The sequence below is a fragment of the Microtus pennsylvanicus genome, chromosome 2, assembly GCF_037038515.1.
Source record: "Microtus pennsylvanicus isolate mMicPen1 chromosome 2, mMicPen1.hap1, whole genome shotgun sequence".
In the NCBI taxonomy this organism is placed as follows: Eukaryota; Metazoa; Chordata; class Mammalia; order Rodentia; family Cricetidae; genus Microtus; species Microtus pennsylvanicus.
The window spans coordinates 65,959,421-65,976,641 of NC_134580.1; the positions used below are offsets into that span (position 1 = coordinate 65,959,421).

Below are 17,221 nucleotides of genomic sequence, written 5' to 3' on the forward strand. Positions count from 1 at the left end.
TGATTCTTACCCTGCACTCTCTTGCTCCCCAGGGAAAGCCTCTTATCCCCATAAAATAAAAACAGCCCCCATCCTTCACTTTGCACTCTGAACAACTGTTCTGGCTGCACATCCCAGCTGCTGGTTTCATTTTAGGGAGTGAGGAGAACTAATTAAGGCCAGCCAGCTGTGTCCCCAGCTCCAAATAGCAGATATGAAGAATACAGTTTTTCTTTATAATAGAAACAGAAAGTTCAGTTCCAGGACCAGGATAAACTTTATTTGTAATTACTTTTGCATTTCTTGACAACACAGACCAGGCTATATTAACAAGGTGCTTCTTTAATCTGCTTTTCTAAAATACCTTATTTTATTTATTCAGTATATGACCACCATATACAGCTATTAATCTAGGGCAAATAGACTCATGTCAGCTTTGAGCTTTTATCCATTGCAATACTGAATTTATTTCTAAAGCTAAGATTCAATGAAGCACCTTGGCCTGGGACAGTTATTACATATTGGCAGTTTTACTTACTCAGGAGACTGGCTTAGGAGAATCATTTGAGTTTAATGGTTCAAGTCCAGATTGGACACATAACAAAAACCTGGGGGTGGGAGTCAGAAATATACCTCTTAAAAGTTAAAAGTAGGAGCTCACTGCTTAAGAACATTCCCTGGTCTTGTAAATGACAAGAGTTAAGTTCCCAGGACTCACAATGTAGATCACAACCATCCACAATTCCAGTCCCAAAATAAAGACACACAAGCAAACACTCATACACAAAATATTTCTAAAGTAACACAAAATAAATAAATACTGTGCCATTACCTCAACAGGGTTCCAGAGAACACAGCCTTCTAAGCGCAACATTTATTTATATAGACATCTACAGATAAACAAGCCTTTTTCATAAGTTTACTTCATTTAGTTTTACAAATTATTTTATGTACCTATAGTCATTCACTTGTCTGTACAGGAAAATTACATGGTAAATAAACATATAACCCAGTCACATAGTTATCCAGAAAGGTCCTGTAGTCCCCAAGCTCTTTCTATAATACAACAGACATTCCTTAACATGTCATGCATTCTGTTTTTATTTTACTTCTGTGGCAATATGGAAAACAGCCTGGCCTCCTCTGTAGTCATTAGGAATCTTGGATGAAACACAGACATGAACTCAGTTCTCCCTCCAATGAAATGCATAATATGTTAATTGTAGAAAGAATGTTACAGGATCATTTTCAGTGTGGAAACCTTTCAGAGGAATTCATAAATGATGCCTGGAATCCCAAAGGACCAAAGATTGCTGTGGGACAATAGTCTGTACCCTGTCACTTGTATTTTAAATAAACACTGATTGACCTGTACCCAAGCAGGAAGTATTGGCAGGGTAACCAGGCAGGAAGTAGAGACGGGGCAATAAAATATGGAGAATTCTGGGAAGAGGAAAGAGTCAGTATGTAGTTGTCACCCAGACAGAGAGGAAGCCAGACACAGAGCAAGCAAGATGTGACTGCCTCACTGAAAAAGGTACCAAGCCAGTGGCTAACACAGACAAGAATTATGGGCTAATGTAAGTTATGAGTCAATAAGAAGCCTGAGTTAATGGGCCGATCAGTTTATAATTAAAGCAGATCTCTGTGTGATTTCTTTGGGACTTAACAACTGTGGGAACCGGGCAGGACAGAAACCTCAGTCAACAGAAGATATAGCAATCAAATTACCAACTGTGGAACTGGAAGGAGTTTCCATCTGCCATCAGTATTCTTATTTGGATGGTTTGCTTTTATTTCATAATGTGTTTTTGTTCATAGAAAACTAATTTTCGAAAATAACTCAAGTAAACAACACAACTCACCTGTAGATGGAAAAGGATGCTACTGATCGGATGAGGGATGCCACAGCCCCCACCTTGGCAGCTTCCACAGCTCCCTGTGTACGGTACTGCACTGTGATCCTGTAGCTGGTGTAAGGCTGGTTGTAAACAACTATCTTCCCTTTTGCCTCTGACGCTCTTCTCTGGAGTTCATCAAAAGAGGTCACTACCAGTACTTCTGCTGTAATGCCTAGAAATAAAAGTCAAACCATTAACTTATGCTTTCCCATCAGCTAGGAGGAACTGGCACACAAGAGGTCACACATGTTCTGTTGGCTACATCTGGCAAACTGAGTGGAGAAGATTGAAGTTTGAAAGCTAGTTACCATGGGAGCAAGACTGCAGAGTTAGTCATCTGCCCAAGACAAAGACAATATATTCAAAATAATCTAACATATGACTCAAGGTTTTTCAGCTCACTCCACCAGCTAGCATTAAGTCACAAATTGCTTGGAAAGATACCTTTACCCCTTTCTCATGAAATCATGTATTTCATTAGAAGACATCATTTATTTTTAAAATTGATTTCAGAAATCTTCCTGTTAATAAAACACATAATTCAGTTAGTCCTTCAAAAAGCTATTTTCAGATGTTACTAAACAACTCTCGGTGGCAGTAAAGAGTAGCAGCCTGGGAAGAACACTCTTAGAAGACAATGTTTTTTTATAAATCCAACTTTCAATAAACAATGTCTTCTCCTGAGAAAAATAAAAAGTCAGCTTGTTTTCTTTTCCTCTTTCGGTAGAAACACTACAAGAAGATGTGGAAGCTTCCTGTGCTTCTCAACTTATGATAATTCATCACCAAAAATATACTACTATTCTTCAAATAAAAAACGCAGAACATGTATAAATGCCCTCAAATCCTTCTGTTCTGGTTGATGTGCCCACTTCCTCATACCACTTTCCCACATCACCACACCTTTCTGACTAAAGGAGGATTTCTGTCTTCCAAGAATTCATGCAAACAAATCCACACACACATGCTCGTGTATGCACACACACATATACTCATACACATACACACACATACAAACACATACAAGCACATACACACAATATATATATATATATACATGCACACACATATTCACATACTCAAATACTCATACACACATATTCAGACATACACATGCCCACATACATACACACAGAGCATAGATAAATCTAACTATAAGACATATTCTGGTTTTGATTTTTGTATATGCTGAATTTGAAAGCCTTGCCTATGCTAGGCAAACAAACACTCAAATGCTGAGCCACATTCACAGTCCCTGATGTCTATTATTCTATAGTTTTAGCCATGCAATTATTAAATATATTAGCAAAATCTGAAGCAATAAGCATATATCTGTTATATTTTCTTAATATTACAAACTAGAAAATTAGGATATTGGGTTTTTTGGGAGGAGAAATTTTATTTTCTAAGTTTTAAAGATGCCATTATAATGGTAGCCACCATTTGGAAAATCCTTTACCTTAATTTACAATGAAAAAGAAGCAATATACAATTACAAAAGGAAGGGAATCATCAGTTTTCCACATATGCATTGCAATATCAATGTGGATTTAGGAAGGCAAATTTTGAGATTCTGAAACCTAGAGTTACCTTGAAATTTGACCAATGTCAATGTTAATACTGAACAGTAATTTTGCTGATGACTTTCAGCCTTTCTTCATTAATTACAGGTTCACTGAATCAATCTAACATGATTCCAAACAAAGGAGTAATTGGTATCTGGATTAAAACTACTAGAAATGAAGTTAAATTTACAAATTTTCAAAATTTAACTAATAGAAGGGCATTTCTTCACTACAGTGTATACTTCAAATTCCTTTGATACATGACAGAATGAAGACTTCAAGGACCATAAAGCAAAATTGACAGCCCAAAGGCAAATATAAATCATCTATAACAACTACAGGTCAAAGTACAGCCCTGCAGACTTGGAAGAAGAGTTTGGATGAAAATATTTCCCTGAAAGCAGAGTCCTCTCTGATTCATTTGTCTGTTTCATTCCATCATCCAATCAATATTCAAACACTGACACTATTTTTTCTTAGAAATCAACACTGGTTGAGCCCGTGTCTCCTGTCTCACCGTGTTACACGCTCTCATGTCAGGTCTTGATTACCTGTACTGTAGACTTTTATAAACCGTGCCTTCCCAACACTTTTCACCACTACTGACATCTCCGCCTCCAGCTCAGCTCATTCAAAACTCCACAGTTTCCAGTTCTGATTACATTAACTTCTGAGAGGTCAGAGTTGTCCACGGTGGCGCCACTTTGCTCCTATCCTACTTCTGAAATCCTGCTTTGAAGATTCACCTTTCAGCTGTCATTCCAACCTCTATAGACATGTTTGCTTTTATTTTAGAGCACATTAGTAAGTACTGCCTTAATGTTCTCACTCTCTTTCTTTGCTAATTTTGTCCAGGATGTCTTTATTCATACTCTGTCCATCATGTCTTATGGACTCCATCCTCCTGACTTCACTGTCAAAACAAACCACTTATCTACCAGGATCCTGTTGAAAATCACTGCTTTAACAGGCCTTATACTTTCTGCTCTATCTTCTCGCTCCCAGCTAGTAAAGCCTAAGTATGCATTGAGCTCCCTCCAGACTTTCAGGGCACCCTAGGTATAGCAGTGTGAGAGACAAATGAGACTTTTTTGGGAACTCTCTCTACTACCCAAAGATGATCCCCTTGGAATTTGTCACCATGTTCATTTTGGGGGCACTAACAGTGCCTGGCAGTATGTGAACATAGTTGGTCAATGTATGCTCCTTGATTTTTACTACTCCAAATAAGATACAATTCTAACTTGACCTACAAAATTTGATAGTCCTTCCACAGTCACCCAGAAATCCATTCTCATACCATTCACCCAGGACACATCTGCAAATCAATAACTTGGCAAAGACACTCTGGGGCAGTCTGAATATAAATATAAATTTCAGGTATAAGGACCCATATTCTAGAGCTAAGAACACTTGCATAAGTTTCTTTCCTTTACATAGAATTCTACAGCTAGCATTGAAACAAATCAAAAAGACAAGAAATATCTAAAGCTGATAGTACAGCCGTGGGAAAAAAGAATAATAATAATCAGAGACAGAAACATTGAAAATAACAAACACTAGGAGAATTTCCTGTAATGACATAGATGTTCTACCCCAGAGTTGACACCTTAGCCATCAGCCATACATGGCTACTGAACACTCAGAATACAACTATTGTGACAGAGAAACTAAATTCTTAATGTCATTTAATGATAATTGATGTATATTTACATTTAAACAGCCACATGGGGGTAGGACTCTCAGTTGCTACAGCTTAAGTCATTAAAAGAGCTGAGAGAATTGCTGCTGACCCCAAGGGACTTGCTAATGACAGTCTGATAACAAATGTGAGCCATGACTGTGACCTGCTCCAGAGGTCACAGATCAGGTGACAGTAACCAGCAGCCACATTTGGAAAGGCAGGGTATGTACATAACATCACACATCGTGGGAAAGTGTTTTCTCAAATTAAATGAAGTAAAGTGAGGCCATCTGGAAAACTTAACCCTTCATGCTACACCAAGGAAAATACTCATGCTGTGCTATGATCAACAGCTCTTGTCTCTCTTCTCCCCACCCTCCCATCCTACAAGCTTGTTCACAAAAGCCTCTAAGAACACTGCAATGTCAACAGTAAGGCCTGCCATGAAATTTATACTCATAACTGAATCCTATTTTCAACTTCTTAGTCCACTTAGCATCATTAATTTTGTCACAGCCCTCAACAGAATCTAATTGTGATAATATAAGATACATGGGAGGTAAGTTTTTGTCTGTTTTTGTCATTAATGTTCTGCAAATGTACAATAGGACTCATACATATATATGACACACATATATGTGTATACAAACACTAAAAAACTGAAACAAAAATATAATGGTCCGGCTGTATCACTTTCAAAAATTCTATTTTTCCAAGGACCTTTCGTATTTCTGTAGTTCAGAGTAAGTGCTAATACTAATGTCTGTATTTAAGTACATAATGGTTATTCTAATGCTCACAACTCTACAGAGTAGTTTTTATGAGGACACTGAAGTGTAGAGAGCTAAGTTTATATAACAAGTTGGTATTAAAGCTGAAATTTGAATTTTGGGTCATTTGCATCCTTGGGTCATATACTTTCTGCTAACTGAATTGCTATGTTCCATAATAAATGTAAAATATATGAAAATAAAATCTTGGAATTTCAATTTTAAGAAGAATAAAAAGGAAAAAATCTAAATAGGTCTGCCAAAGTTGTCATCAGTTACTTTTCAGGCTCTTGCTAATAAATTGGGGGTTGTTACATATATTAAGGCTTGGGTTGGAGATATAAGATGTGGACAGGAACTTTACTCTAGGGCACTGGTTCTGAACCTTCCTAACGCTCCAACACTTTCACACAATTCCTCATGTTGTGGTGAACCCCTCAATCATAACGTTTTTTCGTTGCTGTTTCATAACTGAAATGTTGCTACTGTTATAAATCATTCTGTAAAAATCTATGTTTTCTGATGGTTTTAGGTGACTCCTGCAAAAGAATTGTACAAGCCCCTCAAAGGGGTCGCAACTCACAGTTGAGAACCACAGCTCTAGGGCAAGACTCATCAGACTGTTAGGAAGGATGAAAGGGATCATGGTCATTAATGGAAATGAAGACAAAAATACTCAGAGTAACTCTCTTATTTACTGTAAAAATTACAAAAATTCTCAGGTTCATTTTTTTGCATGCTTTATTTTCCAATTCAAAATTTCCAAGCCATTTCCCCTGTCTGTGACTGTTTCGCAGTTTCCCTGCAAAGCAGAATGCTGACCTCAGCAGCATTGGCTGGTGCCATCTGCCCTATGAGGAAATAGACACTGACCGACCAGTTCTCTGTTTCTGATGAATGCTTCCTCCCAAGGACAGTTTTTTTTTTAAAGACAATAGTGTTTTATAATGGTTTCCACCATTACACTAAAAGACTACAGACAGAAAACTATGTCTCTAGGCCTCAAGGAAAATTATTCAATGTAGTTTGTTTTACAAAATTGGTTCTGATTTCAGAAGACTTACCCATAAACAGGAAACAGTCCAACCAACCCTACTCAAAGAGAAGGCCAGTTTCTTACTCTTAGTATATGAGCTCCTATATTGGGTGACCATCCAAGTTAAGTAGGTCCCTGGAATGGGTGACCTTTCCTGAGATCACAGTCATGGAAAACAGAAAAATAATTGTTCTTCCGAAGTCAGTGTTCACCCTTATGGGGTAAGAAACCTGAAACTTTTAGCAAGGCAGACAAAAGCAATCCTTTCTGGGGATGATATAGACATGAATAATTTGCATTAGTATAGATTTTGCTTTATTGATAGAGATTTACGGTCAATTTTGTTATATGTATAAATGTTTCTGATAACTGTTTTGTTATATGTAATTTTGCTATGTTAAAGTTAAAGCCTTTTTTTTGTTTAAACCGAAAAAGGGGAAATGATGGAGGAAGGTCATTGGTTAAAATAAAAGAAGCTGCTTGGCTCTCATTGGTTAGGAGATAGGTGGGAGGAGTAAACAGAACAGAATGCCGGGAGGAAGAGGAAGTGATGTCAGACTCGACAGCTCTCCTCTCGGGAGCAGAAGAGAGGCCATGCTCCGCTCTCCCAGGCAGGCGCACGCAATGAAGCAAGCCGCCAGGTCAGACATGCTGAATCTTTCCCGGTAAGACCGGTGCTCACAGATTATTAGAGATGGGTTGATTGGGATATCAGAATTAGCCAGTAAGGGCCAGAGCTAAGGGCCAAGCAGTGATGAAAAGAATACAGTATCTGTGTAATTATTTCGGGGCATAAGCTAGCCGGGCAGGCGGCCGGGTGGCGGGGACACAGCCCCGCAGCCCATATTACTACAGGGGATGTCTTTTTGTTTACAAACTATGTGATTTTATAACATACTTTACCAGGAAGAACAAGACTTAAATATTCAAATTAACAAGCGATAGTACTTCTACAAAGTCAGGATTTTATCCTGGACATTAAATACAAAGGAAGATTCTATACTTAGGAATATAGAATACAGAAGTGAGAGTTAAGAATAAATTTCAGAATACTGCATGCCAGATAATTGAAAATATAAATTAAAACTTCTCAAAATCTGACAGGGGGGAATTTATCTAGTTTCATAAAAGAAACTAAGAGGACTTGAAACAGGTCCAGTTGCTTGAAAATTTCTTATAGGACATTCTCAGATAAAGAATAAAAGAGAGTTAAAAATGTGTAAAAGGATGCACATTTTGCATTAGTACTACGCTACTACATTTACAACTAATACACAACTAAATAGTGGGACACTATAATATTTGACAATAACCAAGGTATTTATGGAACTCCATTCTCATCCTCAGGAAGAGAAAGAAAACAGCTTCTTTGAAAATATTTGTTTGAGAGAAAGTTGGAAGAACAAGGGGTAAAAAGCAACTCTGAATGGAGTAAGAGGTGAGAGAAAGTTGGAAGAACAAGGGGTAAAGAGCAACTCTGAATGGAGTAAGAGGGTATCTGGCCCATCATTGGCCAGTCCTCTCTAAGCCCACCACTCAGATCTGATTCAAATTAAACTTGAGTCATCAACCTTGTTGGAGAGGATGGACTCAGTCAGCTGCATCAAAGTTCAATAGCAAAGTAAATCATCATCATCATCTGTGGAGAGGCAACTGTTGCCTGTGCGTGCTGAGAGTTGTCTTGACACACCAGCACCTGAGAAAAGGATAGGCAGGACTTTTGGGCAGAGACTGGAACTCTGGGAAGAATCTGGGGTGCAGGAGATTCACGAACTTGATGCAGAGGAAGTTGATGTAAAGTACTGAAGAAAGGTAATGAGCTATGTGGCAGAACATAGATTAATATAAATGGGATAATTTAAGTTTCAAAAGCTAGTTGGGAACAAGCCTAAGCTAAGGCCAAGCTTTCATACTTAATAAGTCTTCATGTTATGATTTAGGACTGGTGGTCCAAAAAAAAAAAAGACTCATCTACAGATGAATGCATTGATAGCTAGGAAAGACAGTTCAGTGAAAATTAGAGAACTGTGTCCTTCCTCTCAATACACATCAAAGTGGTAGAATGCTTAGCACTGAGTAGTAGAAAACAAAAATATCTAAGGAATTTAGCAAGCATCAGTGATCTAAAATATGTAGCCTCACATGATAAAGAATCTAAAGAGCAGATAGGCTCTACATATTATAAAACATAGACCTGGAAACCTCTGTTAGCTAAACAGTGAGACATCATTCTAACAGAAATAAGTAGCTGTGTCATACTGTTAAAAAATTCTGTGCACTTTCAATAGGATTCAGTACTTCATCTCCAAATGCAGTTTTCCTCTGAATTTCATTGTCACAAACCAAGGGCAAAAGTGACAGGCATATTGTATTTGTGTTTGTAGCAGGTTGAAAATAATGTTACTACAGTGCTATGTCAGAGAAACAAAATAGCTACGACAACTTGGTCTTCCAAAATGGGCTTTTTATTTAACTACATTTTAAGCTTTTGAGTGTCCTGTGCTTTCTTCAGGCAAGTAAAACTGTATGAAAAAGTCTGTACTAAAACAGAACTTCAGCCTCAAACCACAGGAAACCTATTTAGCATCATGATTCATATTAATGAAGTTTAACACATAAAGGAGATTCAGCACTGTAGAGATGATATAAATATGAGAGCCTTATATAACAATTCCCAGATGCCATTTTATAAAATCCTTTGACCTGAGGTATACAAATTCAAATTTAACTACTGTGTTAAGTTAGCTATAATTAAATGCTAATACCATAGACATGACAAGGGCATTATCTATACCTTGTAAATGAGACAACCCATTACAAAAGATGGAGACAGCAAAAAGGAGGAAAGACATTCTGCTCATTTAATAGGCAAGAAAACAGGTGGGCAAAAGTTTAAGGATCTTTGCAGATTGGAAAGTGGTAATGTTTGCTTTTAAGTCCAGGTCAGGATGACTTCAGAAAATACTTGTCACTATTCAACTATGCTTCCATGATATATTTTAAATTTCTAGGTGATTTTTTTTTATTATAGAAATGGAGCTTCTGTAAAGCAAAGGACACTGTCACTAAGACAAAAAGGCAACCCACTTACTGGGAGAAGATTTTCACCAACCCCGCAACTGACAAAGGTCTGATCTCCAAAATATATAAAGAACTCAAGAAACTAGACCGTAAAAGGCTAATCAATCCAATTATAAAATGGGGCACTGAGCTGAACAGAGAATTCTCAACAGAAGAACTTCAAATGGCCAAAAGACACTTAAGGTCATGCTCAACTTCCCTAGCGATCGGGGAGATGCAAATCAAGACAACTTTAAGATACCATCTTACACCTGTCAGAATGGCTAAAATAAAAAACACCAATGATAGCCTTTGCTGGAGAGGTTGTGGAGAAAGGGGTACACTCACCCATTGCTGGTGGGAATGCAAACTTGTGCAACCACTCTGGAAAGCAGTGTTTCGGTTTCTCAGGAAATTCGGAATCAACCTACCCCTGGATCCAGCAACACCACTCTTGGGAATATACCCAAGAGAGGCCCTATCATACAACAAAAGTATATGCTCAACTATGTTCATGGCAGCATTGTGTGTAATAGCCAGAACCTGGAAACAACCTAGATGCCCTTCAACGGAAGAATGGATGAAGAAAGTATGGAATATATACATATTAGAGTATTACTCAGCAGTAAAAAACAAGGACTTCTTGAATTTTGCATACAAATGGATGGAAATAGAAAACACTATCCTGAGTGAGGTAAGCCAGACCCAAAAAGAGGAACATGGGATGTACTCACTCATATTTGGTTTCTAGCCATAAACCAAGGACATTGAGCTTATAATGCATGTTCCTAGAGAAGCTAAATAAGAAGGTGAACCCAAAGACAAACACATAGGCATCCTCATGAATATTAACCTTCATCAGGCGATGAAAGGAGACAGAGACAGAGGAACACGGGACAGAAATCTCAAGGTCCAAATCAGGAGCAGAAGGAGACGGAGCACAACCAAGGAACTCAGGACCGCGAGGGGTGCACCCACACACTGAGACAATGGGGATGTTCTATCGGGAACTCACCAAGGCCAGCTGGCCTGGGTCTGAAAAAGCATGGGATAAATCCGGACTAGCTGAACATAGAGGACAATGTGGAATACTGAGAACTCAAGAACAATGGCAATGGGTTTTTGATCCTACTGCACGTACTGGCTTTGTGGGAGCCTAGGCAGTTTGGATGCTCACCTTAGGAGACCTGGATAGAGGTGGGCGGTCCTTGGGCTTCCCACAGGTCAGGGAACCCTGATTGCTCTTCGAGCAGATGAGGGAGGGTGACTTGATCGGGGGAGGGGGAGGGAAATGGGAGGCGGTTGCGGGGAGGAGGCAGAAATCCTTAATAAATAAATTAATTTAAAAAAAAAGAAATGGATAAATACTCTCGAATGACAGTACTATCTAAGTATCACATATTATCTGTTTGCATGTTTGCAAATGATAGAAAACATATTTGAGGTGTTTGGGGATGTTTTCGCTTTTATGGCCAGTGGTTAGACTGACTTCAGGCATTCTGTTCCTGGCACTGCCCTTTCTAGTGACACCGTCATCTTTAGTGTCTGGTGGTGCTCAGGTCCTCCCATTCTTCTCATGCTACCCGAAGAGAGAAGGATCTTTGTGGCAGCTTCCACAGTAAAGCTGGAAGAAGCTTCCTGGAGCTCCAGCCAACAGATCTGTTCAAGAACTAGGGGTAAATCTAACACTTTGGCCAAAGAGATTGGCTGTGCTGATCACCTTAAGTCAAGCAAACCGCATCCATGCCTGGACTTGGTTAAAAGACAATCCTACCTAAAGCAATGGTGGGGAGCAGGCAAAAGTACATTCCCAGATGTAAGAAGTAGATCCTGGGTAGCAAACAGCAGATGACCACATGGGGATGTCTCTATACCACCACAATATGTGACACAAAACTTTTCCATATTCTGAATTCAGTATATTTGTGTTTAATTAAATTCCCCATATTGCTCAGGATCCAATTTGGCAGGAAAAAGGGCCTCTCAGACCATTATCCCTAGCAACTGAATTCCACAAAGAGAATAGGAAGTTTCTGCTGAGCTTCTGATGAGGTGCCAATTAATGAAAACCAGGCATTAACTCAACAACATTAATAATGTATTAATCCTTACCAGAAACACAAACACAGACTCTATAGTAGTGGAAACCTAAGGGTGCTGGGTCTGCCAGTGTGCAGAGTTCCCAGGAACCAGTGTGGCCTGATTTTATCCCTAGACCATATTTTGAAATCACTGTCTATACAATCTTATGATAAAAAAGCAAAATCCAAAACATCGGCACATTTTTCATCAGATTGTAGGGTAGGTTTTCCAAATTTTAAAAGGGAAAGTATCACATCTGTATATCCTCAATAAAAAGTCTAGGAGGTAAAGGTAGTTGTTTACTTAAAAGGTTTTTCATAAATGTAATAATAGCAGATATAATTATTGTAGACATACTCTGGCCAGGTATCACGTATGCCTTAGTGGATATCATTGCTGACCTATCAGTAAATAGAGAGATACGAACACTGAAATTGATATATTTCACTGTCAGTTTATTTGCAGTTTTATGATTCAAACTCAGATGGAGATCCTTTATCTTTATCCATCAAATTGGGCAAGAGTTGTAACCGCTCTGGTGATCAAATCCTCTTTTGTTTAGTCATCCACACATTCCAGTTCCAAGATGCATAAATAGTACCTATACCCCATGGTTTCAAAGCTCTATGACCAATATGCTTTGCAATAATATTATCTTACCCAGGGAAATATTATTTATTGGTTGCTATATAGATTACAATATTCAAACCTAGAATGAATTGTTACTGTGTGGTCCTTAATTAGATATTCTCATCATTTTTTTTTCACTCAGCATAGCTTAAAAATAATACTTAACAGGCTGTATCTTCAGTCATCTCAGTAAATATTTAATAATAATAATAAAACTAATATTTATATGGGTTTGATGGTACAGGAGACACAGTCCTAAACAGATTCCTTACACTAAGGTTTTTGATCTTTAGGTAGCCCCATAATATAGTCATTTATTACCTTCATTAATACAAAGTATTTTATTTATTTATACTTGTATCTTCCTTACTTGTTTTCAGACTCAAAACCTTTAAGAAGTCTCACACAAGCACACTAAAGTAAATGAGAGACAAAGGGTACAGTAAAATAAAAATAATGCTATGGTTACTATTATGAAAAAAATACATGTTATAAAGTTTGTGGAACTGTTGTATAAGACAATAAACTCACCTGTGAACTGCCTGGAAAATAAAACATAATCAGGCACAAAATTCAGCCGCTATCATAAAAAAAAAAAACATCAGAAGAAAACAAGCCAGCCACCAGGCACAAATTCCCTGGAAGAAAATCATTGTGTGGCTCATAACAAAGAACATACCATTAGCAGTACGAGTAGAAGATATCAGGACAGCATTGTTCAGTGCTGTCAGTTCCATAACAGTTTTCTCTTCCACCTCTAGTGAAGTCTTTACATCTTGGAAATCCTATTTATTATTTGTAAAGGTGTGTGGAGCAACTCTGTAGCTACATGTGACTTACACACTTGAGAAGGTGGTATGTCTTTATTCTTTCCTGGTCATTTAACCTTAGACCACGAGGTAGATTTTGGATTACTAAAACCATGCAACAGAGGCATTTAGAATTTTACGTGACAAAGAAAGAAAATTCAACTTTGGGGAAGACGATTATTTTGGGTTTTCTGGGTAACTGAAAAATGAGGGAAGCAGATGTCGCCTGTGGATTAGGGCCTGAGGAATACCTCTCCAGGGAGATGTCGAAACTGAGGTCTATAAACAGAGAAAAGGAGATCTCATCCTCACTACCTACAAGACAGGAAAGATTTCTGAACTACTGAAGGAAGAGCATGAAGGCTGAAATATAGTAAGAAAGAATGAATAGGAATAATAAAGTTTAAAGAAAAGGCAGAGATCCTGCCATGCAGCTAACACAGAGACTGGCAGCGTGCACAAAGTCTGCCTGGGTCTGAGACAGACGGGGTCCTTCTCTGAAAGGGGATGCAGACACAGGCCTTAATCCAGAAGCCATCTCCAGTTGATAGCTACTCAAAGGAGAAGTTAGTTTTCTTCCACAAAGTCTCACTGAATAGACACACCACTCTTAAGAGAAGCCACAGAGCCAGCAGCAGATGTACTCATAGGCACTTCTGGAGAGTCTTGGTCTCATAACGTTAGGAACTTTTCGGTTCTGTTTTGTTGGGTTTGGGAGGGGTAGTTTTGTTATTAAAGGAATTTCTGTATGTGCCAATGTGTGTGTCTCTGTATCTACATGTGTTTCTTGTGCTTTTTCTTAGACTCTTTTGTTTTATTTTACGTTATTATTATTTTTTGGAAGTAGAAAGAAACTGGAAGGGGTTGTGGAAACAGAAACGCATAATTAGAATACATTGTATGGGAAAATTGATTTTCAATAAAAGAAGAAGAATTAGAATTTACATCACAGAGAATGTAGAAAAAATGAACCCTTGAATATTTTGAGGGAAGGTGATCTAGTAGAGTCATTATGAAAACAGTATCAAGATTTTTCTTTTTTTATTTACTTTATTATTTATCATGTATAAATGAAACCTCAAAAGCATTGTACACAAAAGGAAAAAGAAAGAAGAAAAGCCAGAGTTCCCTCAAAGCACAAAACTCATTTGTTCTTCTTGTAACACACAGTTTCTCACTGCTACTGAAGCCATCTGTGTCTTCCAGTTAATTACTTCAGGTACATGATGTTTTTCTTTTTAATTTTATTAAAATAGCATTTATTTTATTTTTATAAATTTATTTAATAAATTTTATTTGCTTTATATACCAATCAGTTTCTCCTCCTGTGCCCTCCCCTTTCCCACCTACCCCCTACTCCGCCCATTCCTCCTCCGTCTCCATTTAGAAATGGGTAGACCTCCCATGGGCTTGCACAAAGCCTGGCACATCAAGTTGGGGCAGGACCAAGCTTCTCCCGATAACTCAAGGAGGGGCCAGAAATCCAGCATGGAGAACAAGTTACCAAAAGTCAGCTAAGAGCCAGGGAGAGGTCCTGCTCTCATTGTTAGAAGCCTTGCTACGAGACCAAGCTACAGGATTGTCACATACATGCAGAGGGTGTCAGTCCCATGCAGGCTCGCTAACTGTTGGTCCAGTGTCCATAAGATCCCTCAAGCTCAGGTCACCTGTCTCTGTGGGTTCCCTCATTCTGAACCCCCTAGCACATACAATCTTTCTCCTCTTTCTTCTGCAAGACTCTTGGAGCCCAGTTCAGTGTTTGTCTGTGGATTTCTGCCTCTGCTTCCATTAGTTACTGGATAGAGTATCTCTGATAGCAATTAGGGAAGTCACCTGCTTTTAGTAGATGGCCAATTCAGGCACCTTCTCCACTATTGCTAGGAGTTAATTGGGGTCATCCTTGTGGGTTCTTGGGATTTTCCCTTTTATTAGGTTTCTCCCTAACCCTGTAATGACCCCCATCAAGAACATAGTTGAGCACATGTCCTTATGGTATGATTGAGTATCCTTTGGATATATGCCCAAAATTGGTACTGCTGGGTTTTGAGGTAGATTAATTCCCAATTTTCTGAGAAACCACCATACTGAATTCTGAAGTGGCTGTACAAGTTTGTACTCCCACCAGCAGTGGAGGGGTGTTCCCCTTACTCTACATCCTCTTCAATGGAAGTTGTTATCTGTATCTTTGACCTTAGCTATTCTAATAAGTGTAAGATGGTATCTCAGAGTTGTTCGGATTTGTATTTCCCTGATGACTAAGGATGTTGAGCAATTCCTTAAATGTCTTTCAGCCATTTGAGATTCTTATATTGAAAATTCTCTGATTAGATGTGTACCCCATTTTTAATTGGATTATTTGGTATTTTGATATTTAGCTTTTTGAGTTCTTTATATATTTTGAAGATCTGCCCTCCACCAGATGTGGGATTGGTGAGGATCTTTTTCCCCTTTGTAAGCGTACACTGTCTTATTGACAGTGTCCTTTGTCTTACAGAAGCTTTTCAGTTTCAACAGGTCCCATTTTTTACTTGTCTGTCTCAGAGCTGGTGCTACTGGTGTTCTGTTCAGGAAGTTGTCTCCTGAGATTTTTCAACAACAACAACAAAAATAAAGAACTTCCATAAGGTTCAGGATTCAGAAATTCTACATCTCAGTATATTCTGAGGATATGAAATCATGTGTCAACAGACTCTTCATGCCCGTATGAACTATTGCTCTGTTCACAGTAGGCAAGACATGGGAATGGGATGAATGCCAATCACATAAATGCATTAAACCATGTGGTATGCCTACACTTGAAAAAGGAGGATTTCTTGACATTTGAGCCAACATGAATAAAACTGAAGATCATTAAGAGAGATACTTGCAGAAAGAAACACTACATAATATCATTTACATATATACTCTTTAAAGGTGGAGCTCATAGAGAATAAAATAATCATTGCCAAGAGAGGGAATGTGTCCATTTCTTTTCCTATTGCTATGATAAAAAAAAAATTACCCTGACAAAAACAACTCCACTTTACTGTTCATGAATGCATGGAACTCAAGGAAGCAGAAACCTGACACAGACAGTTCTATTCATTCATAGCCAAGAGCAGGGAGCAACAAATTAATGTGTATGTGTGCCTGTGCTTTGCTGTCTTCCACACCTATACATGTGTATGTATGTGTGTGTTGCCCATATACTCATTGGAGCCCAGTCAAACTTCCAGTGGCCAGTCTCTTAAAGATAACTGAGCTCCCCTCCCCCACTCCGCATATGTGAACCAGAAGCTATCAACTGTGAAGAGTTACACTTCAGCATCTTTATCACAATTTGTAATTACTCTCTTCAATAGCTTCTTATCTGTACAGTTTCTTTTTAGGGTGGTGAGGGAGGTTGTCACAGAAGCTTTCAACGTCTTTAATTCTCATGTATGAGCCTGTAATCATCAATACCCCTGCAAAAGAAACATCCTTGCCCATAGAATCCGGCAGCAGCATGGATCATGGACTTCCACATGGTTTCCAGTGGAAGCACAGAACACAAACATCTACGTGATCTCTGTTGACTGCACAGATCATGGACATCACTATGGTCTCCGTGGGGAGCAGGGCAATATGGACCATGAACACCAACATGACCTCCCAGTGACATCACATACCAAAAGCATCAACATGGCCTGTGAAGGCAGCACACACCGCAAACAACATAGACCTGGA

The 17,221-nt window shown here is 38.6% G+C and overlaps 1 protein-coding gene across 4 annotated transcripts in view; it reads right to left on the minus strand.

The window, feature by feature from the left end:
* The window catches only part of Cpq (carboxypeptidase Q), a 361,963-nt gene that overhangs the window by 261,950 nt on the left and 82,792 nt on the right, over positions 1 to 17,221 (minus strand). For all 4 annotated transcript variants that reach the window (XM_075961232.1, XM_075961233.1, XM_075961234.1 and 1 more), the window contains one exon: positions 1,845 to 2,052. In XM_075961232.1, coding sequence (XP_075817347.1) covers positions 1,845 to 2,052 — 208 coding nt within the window. The remainder of the gene's footprint in view (positions 1 to 1,844; positions 2,053 to 17,221) is intronic.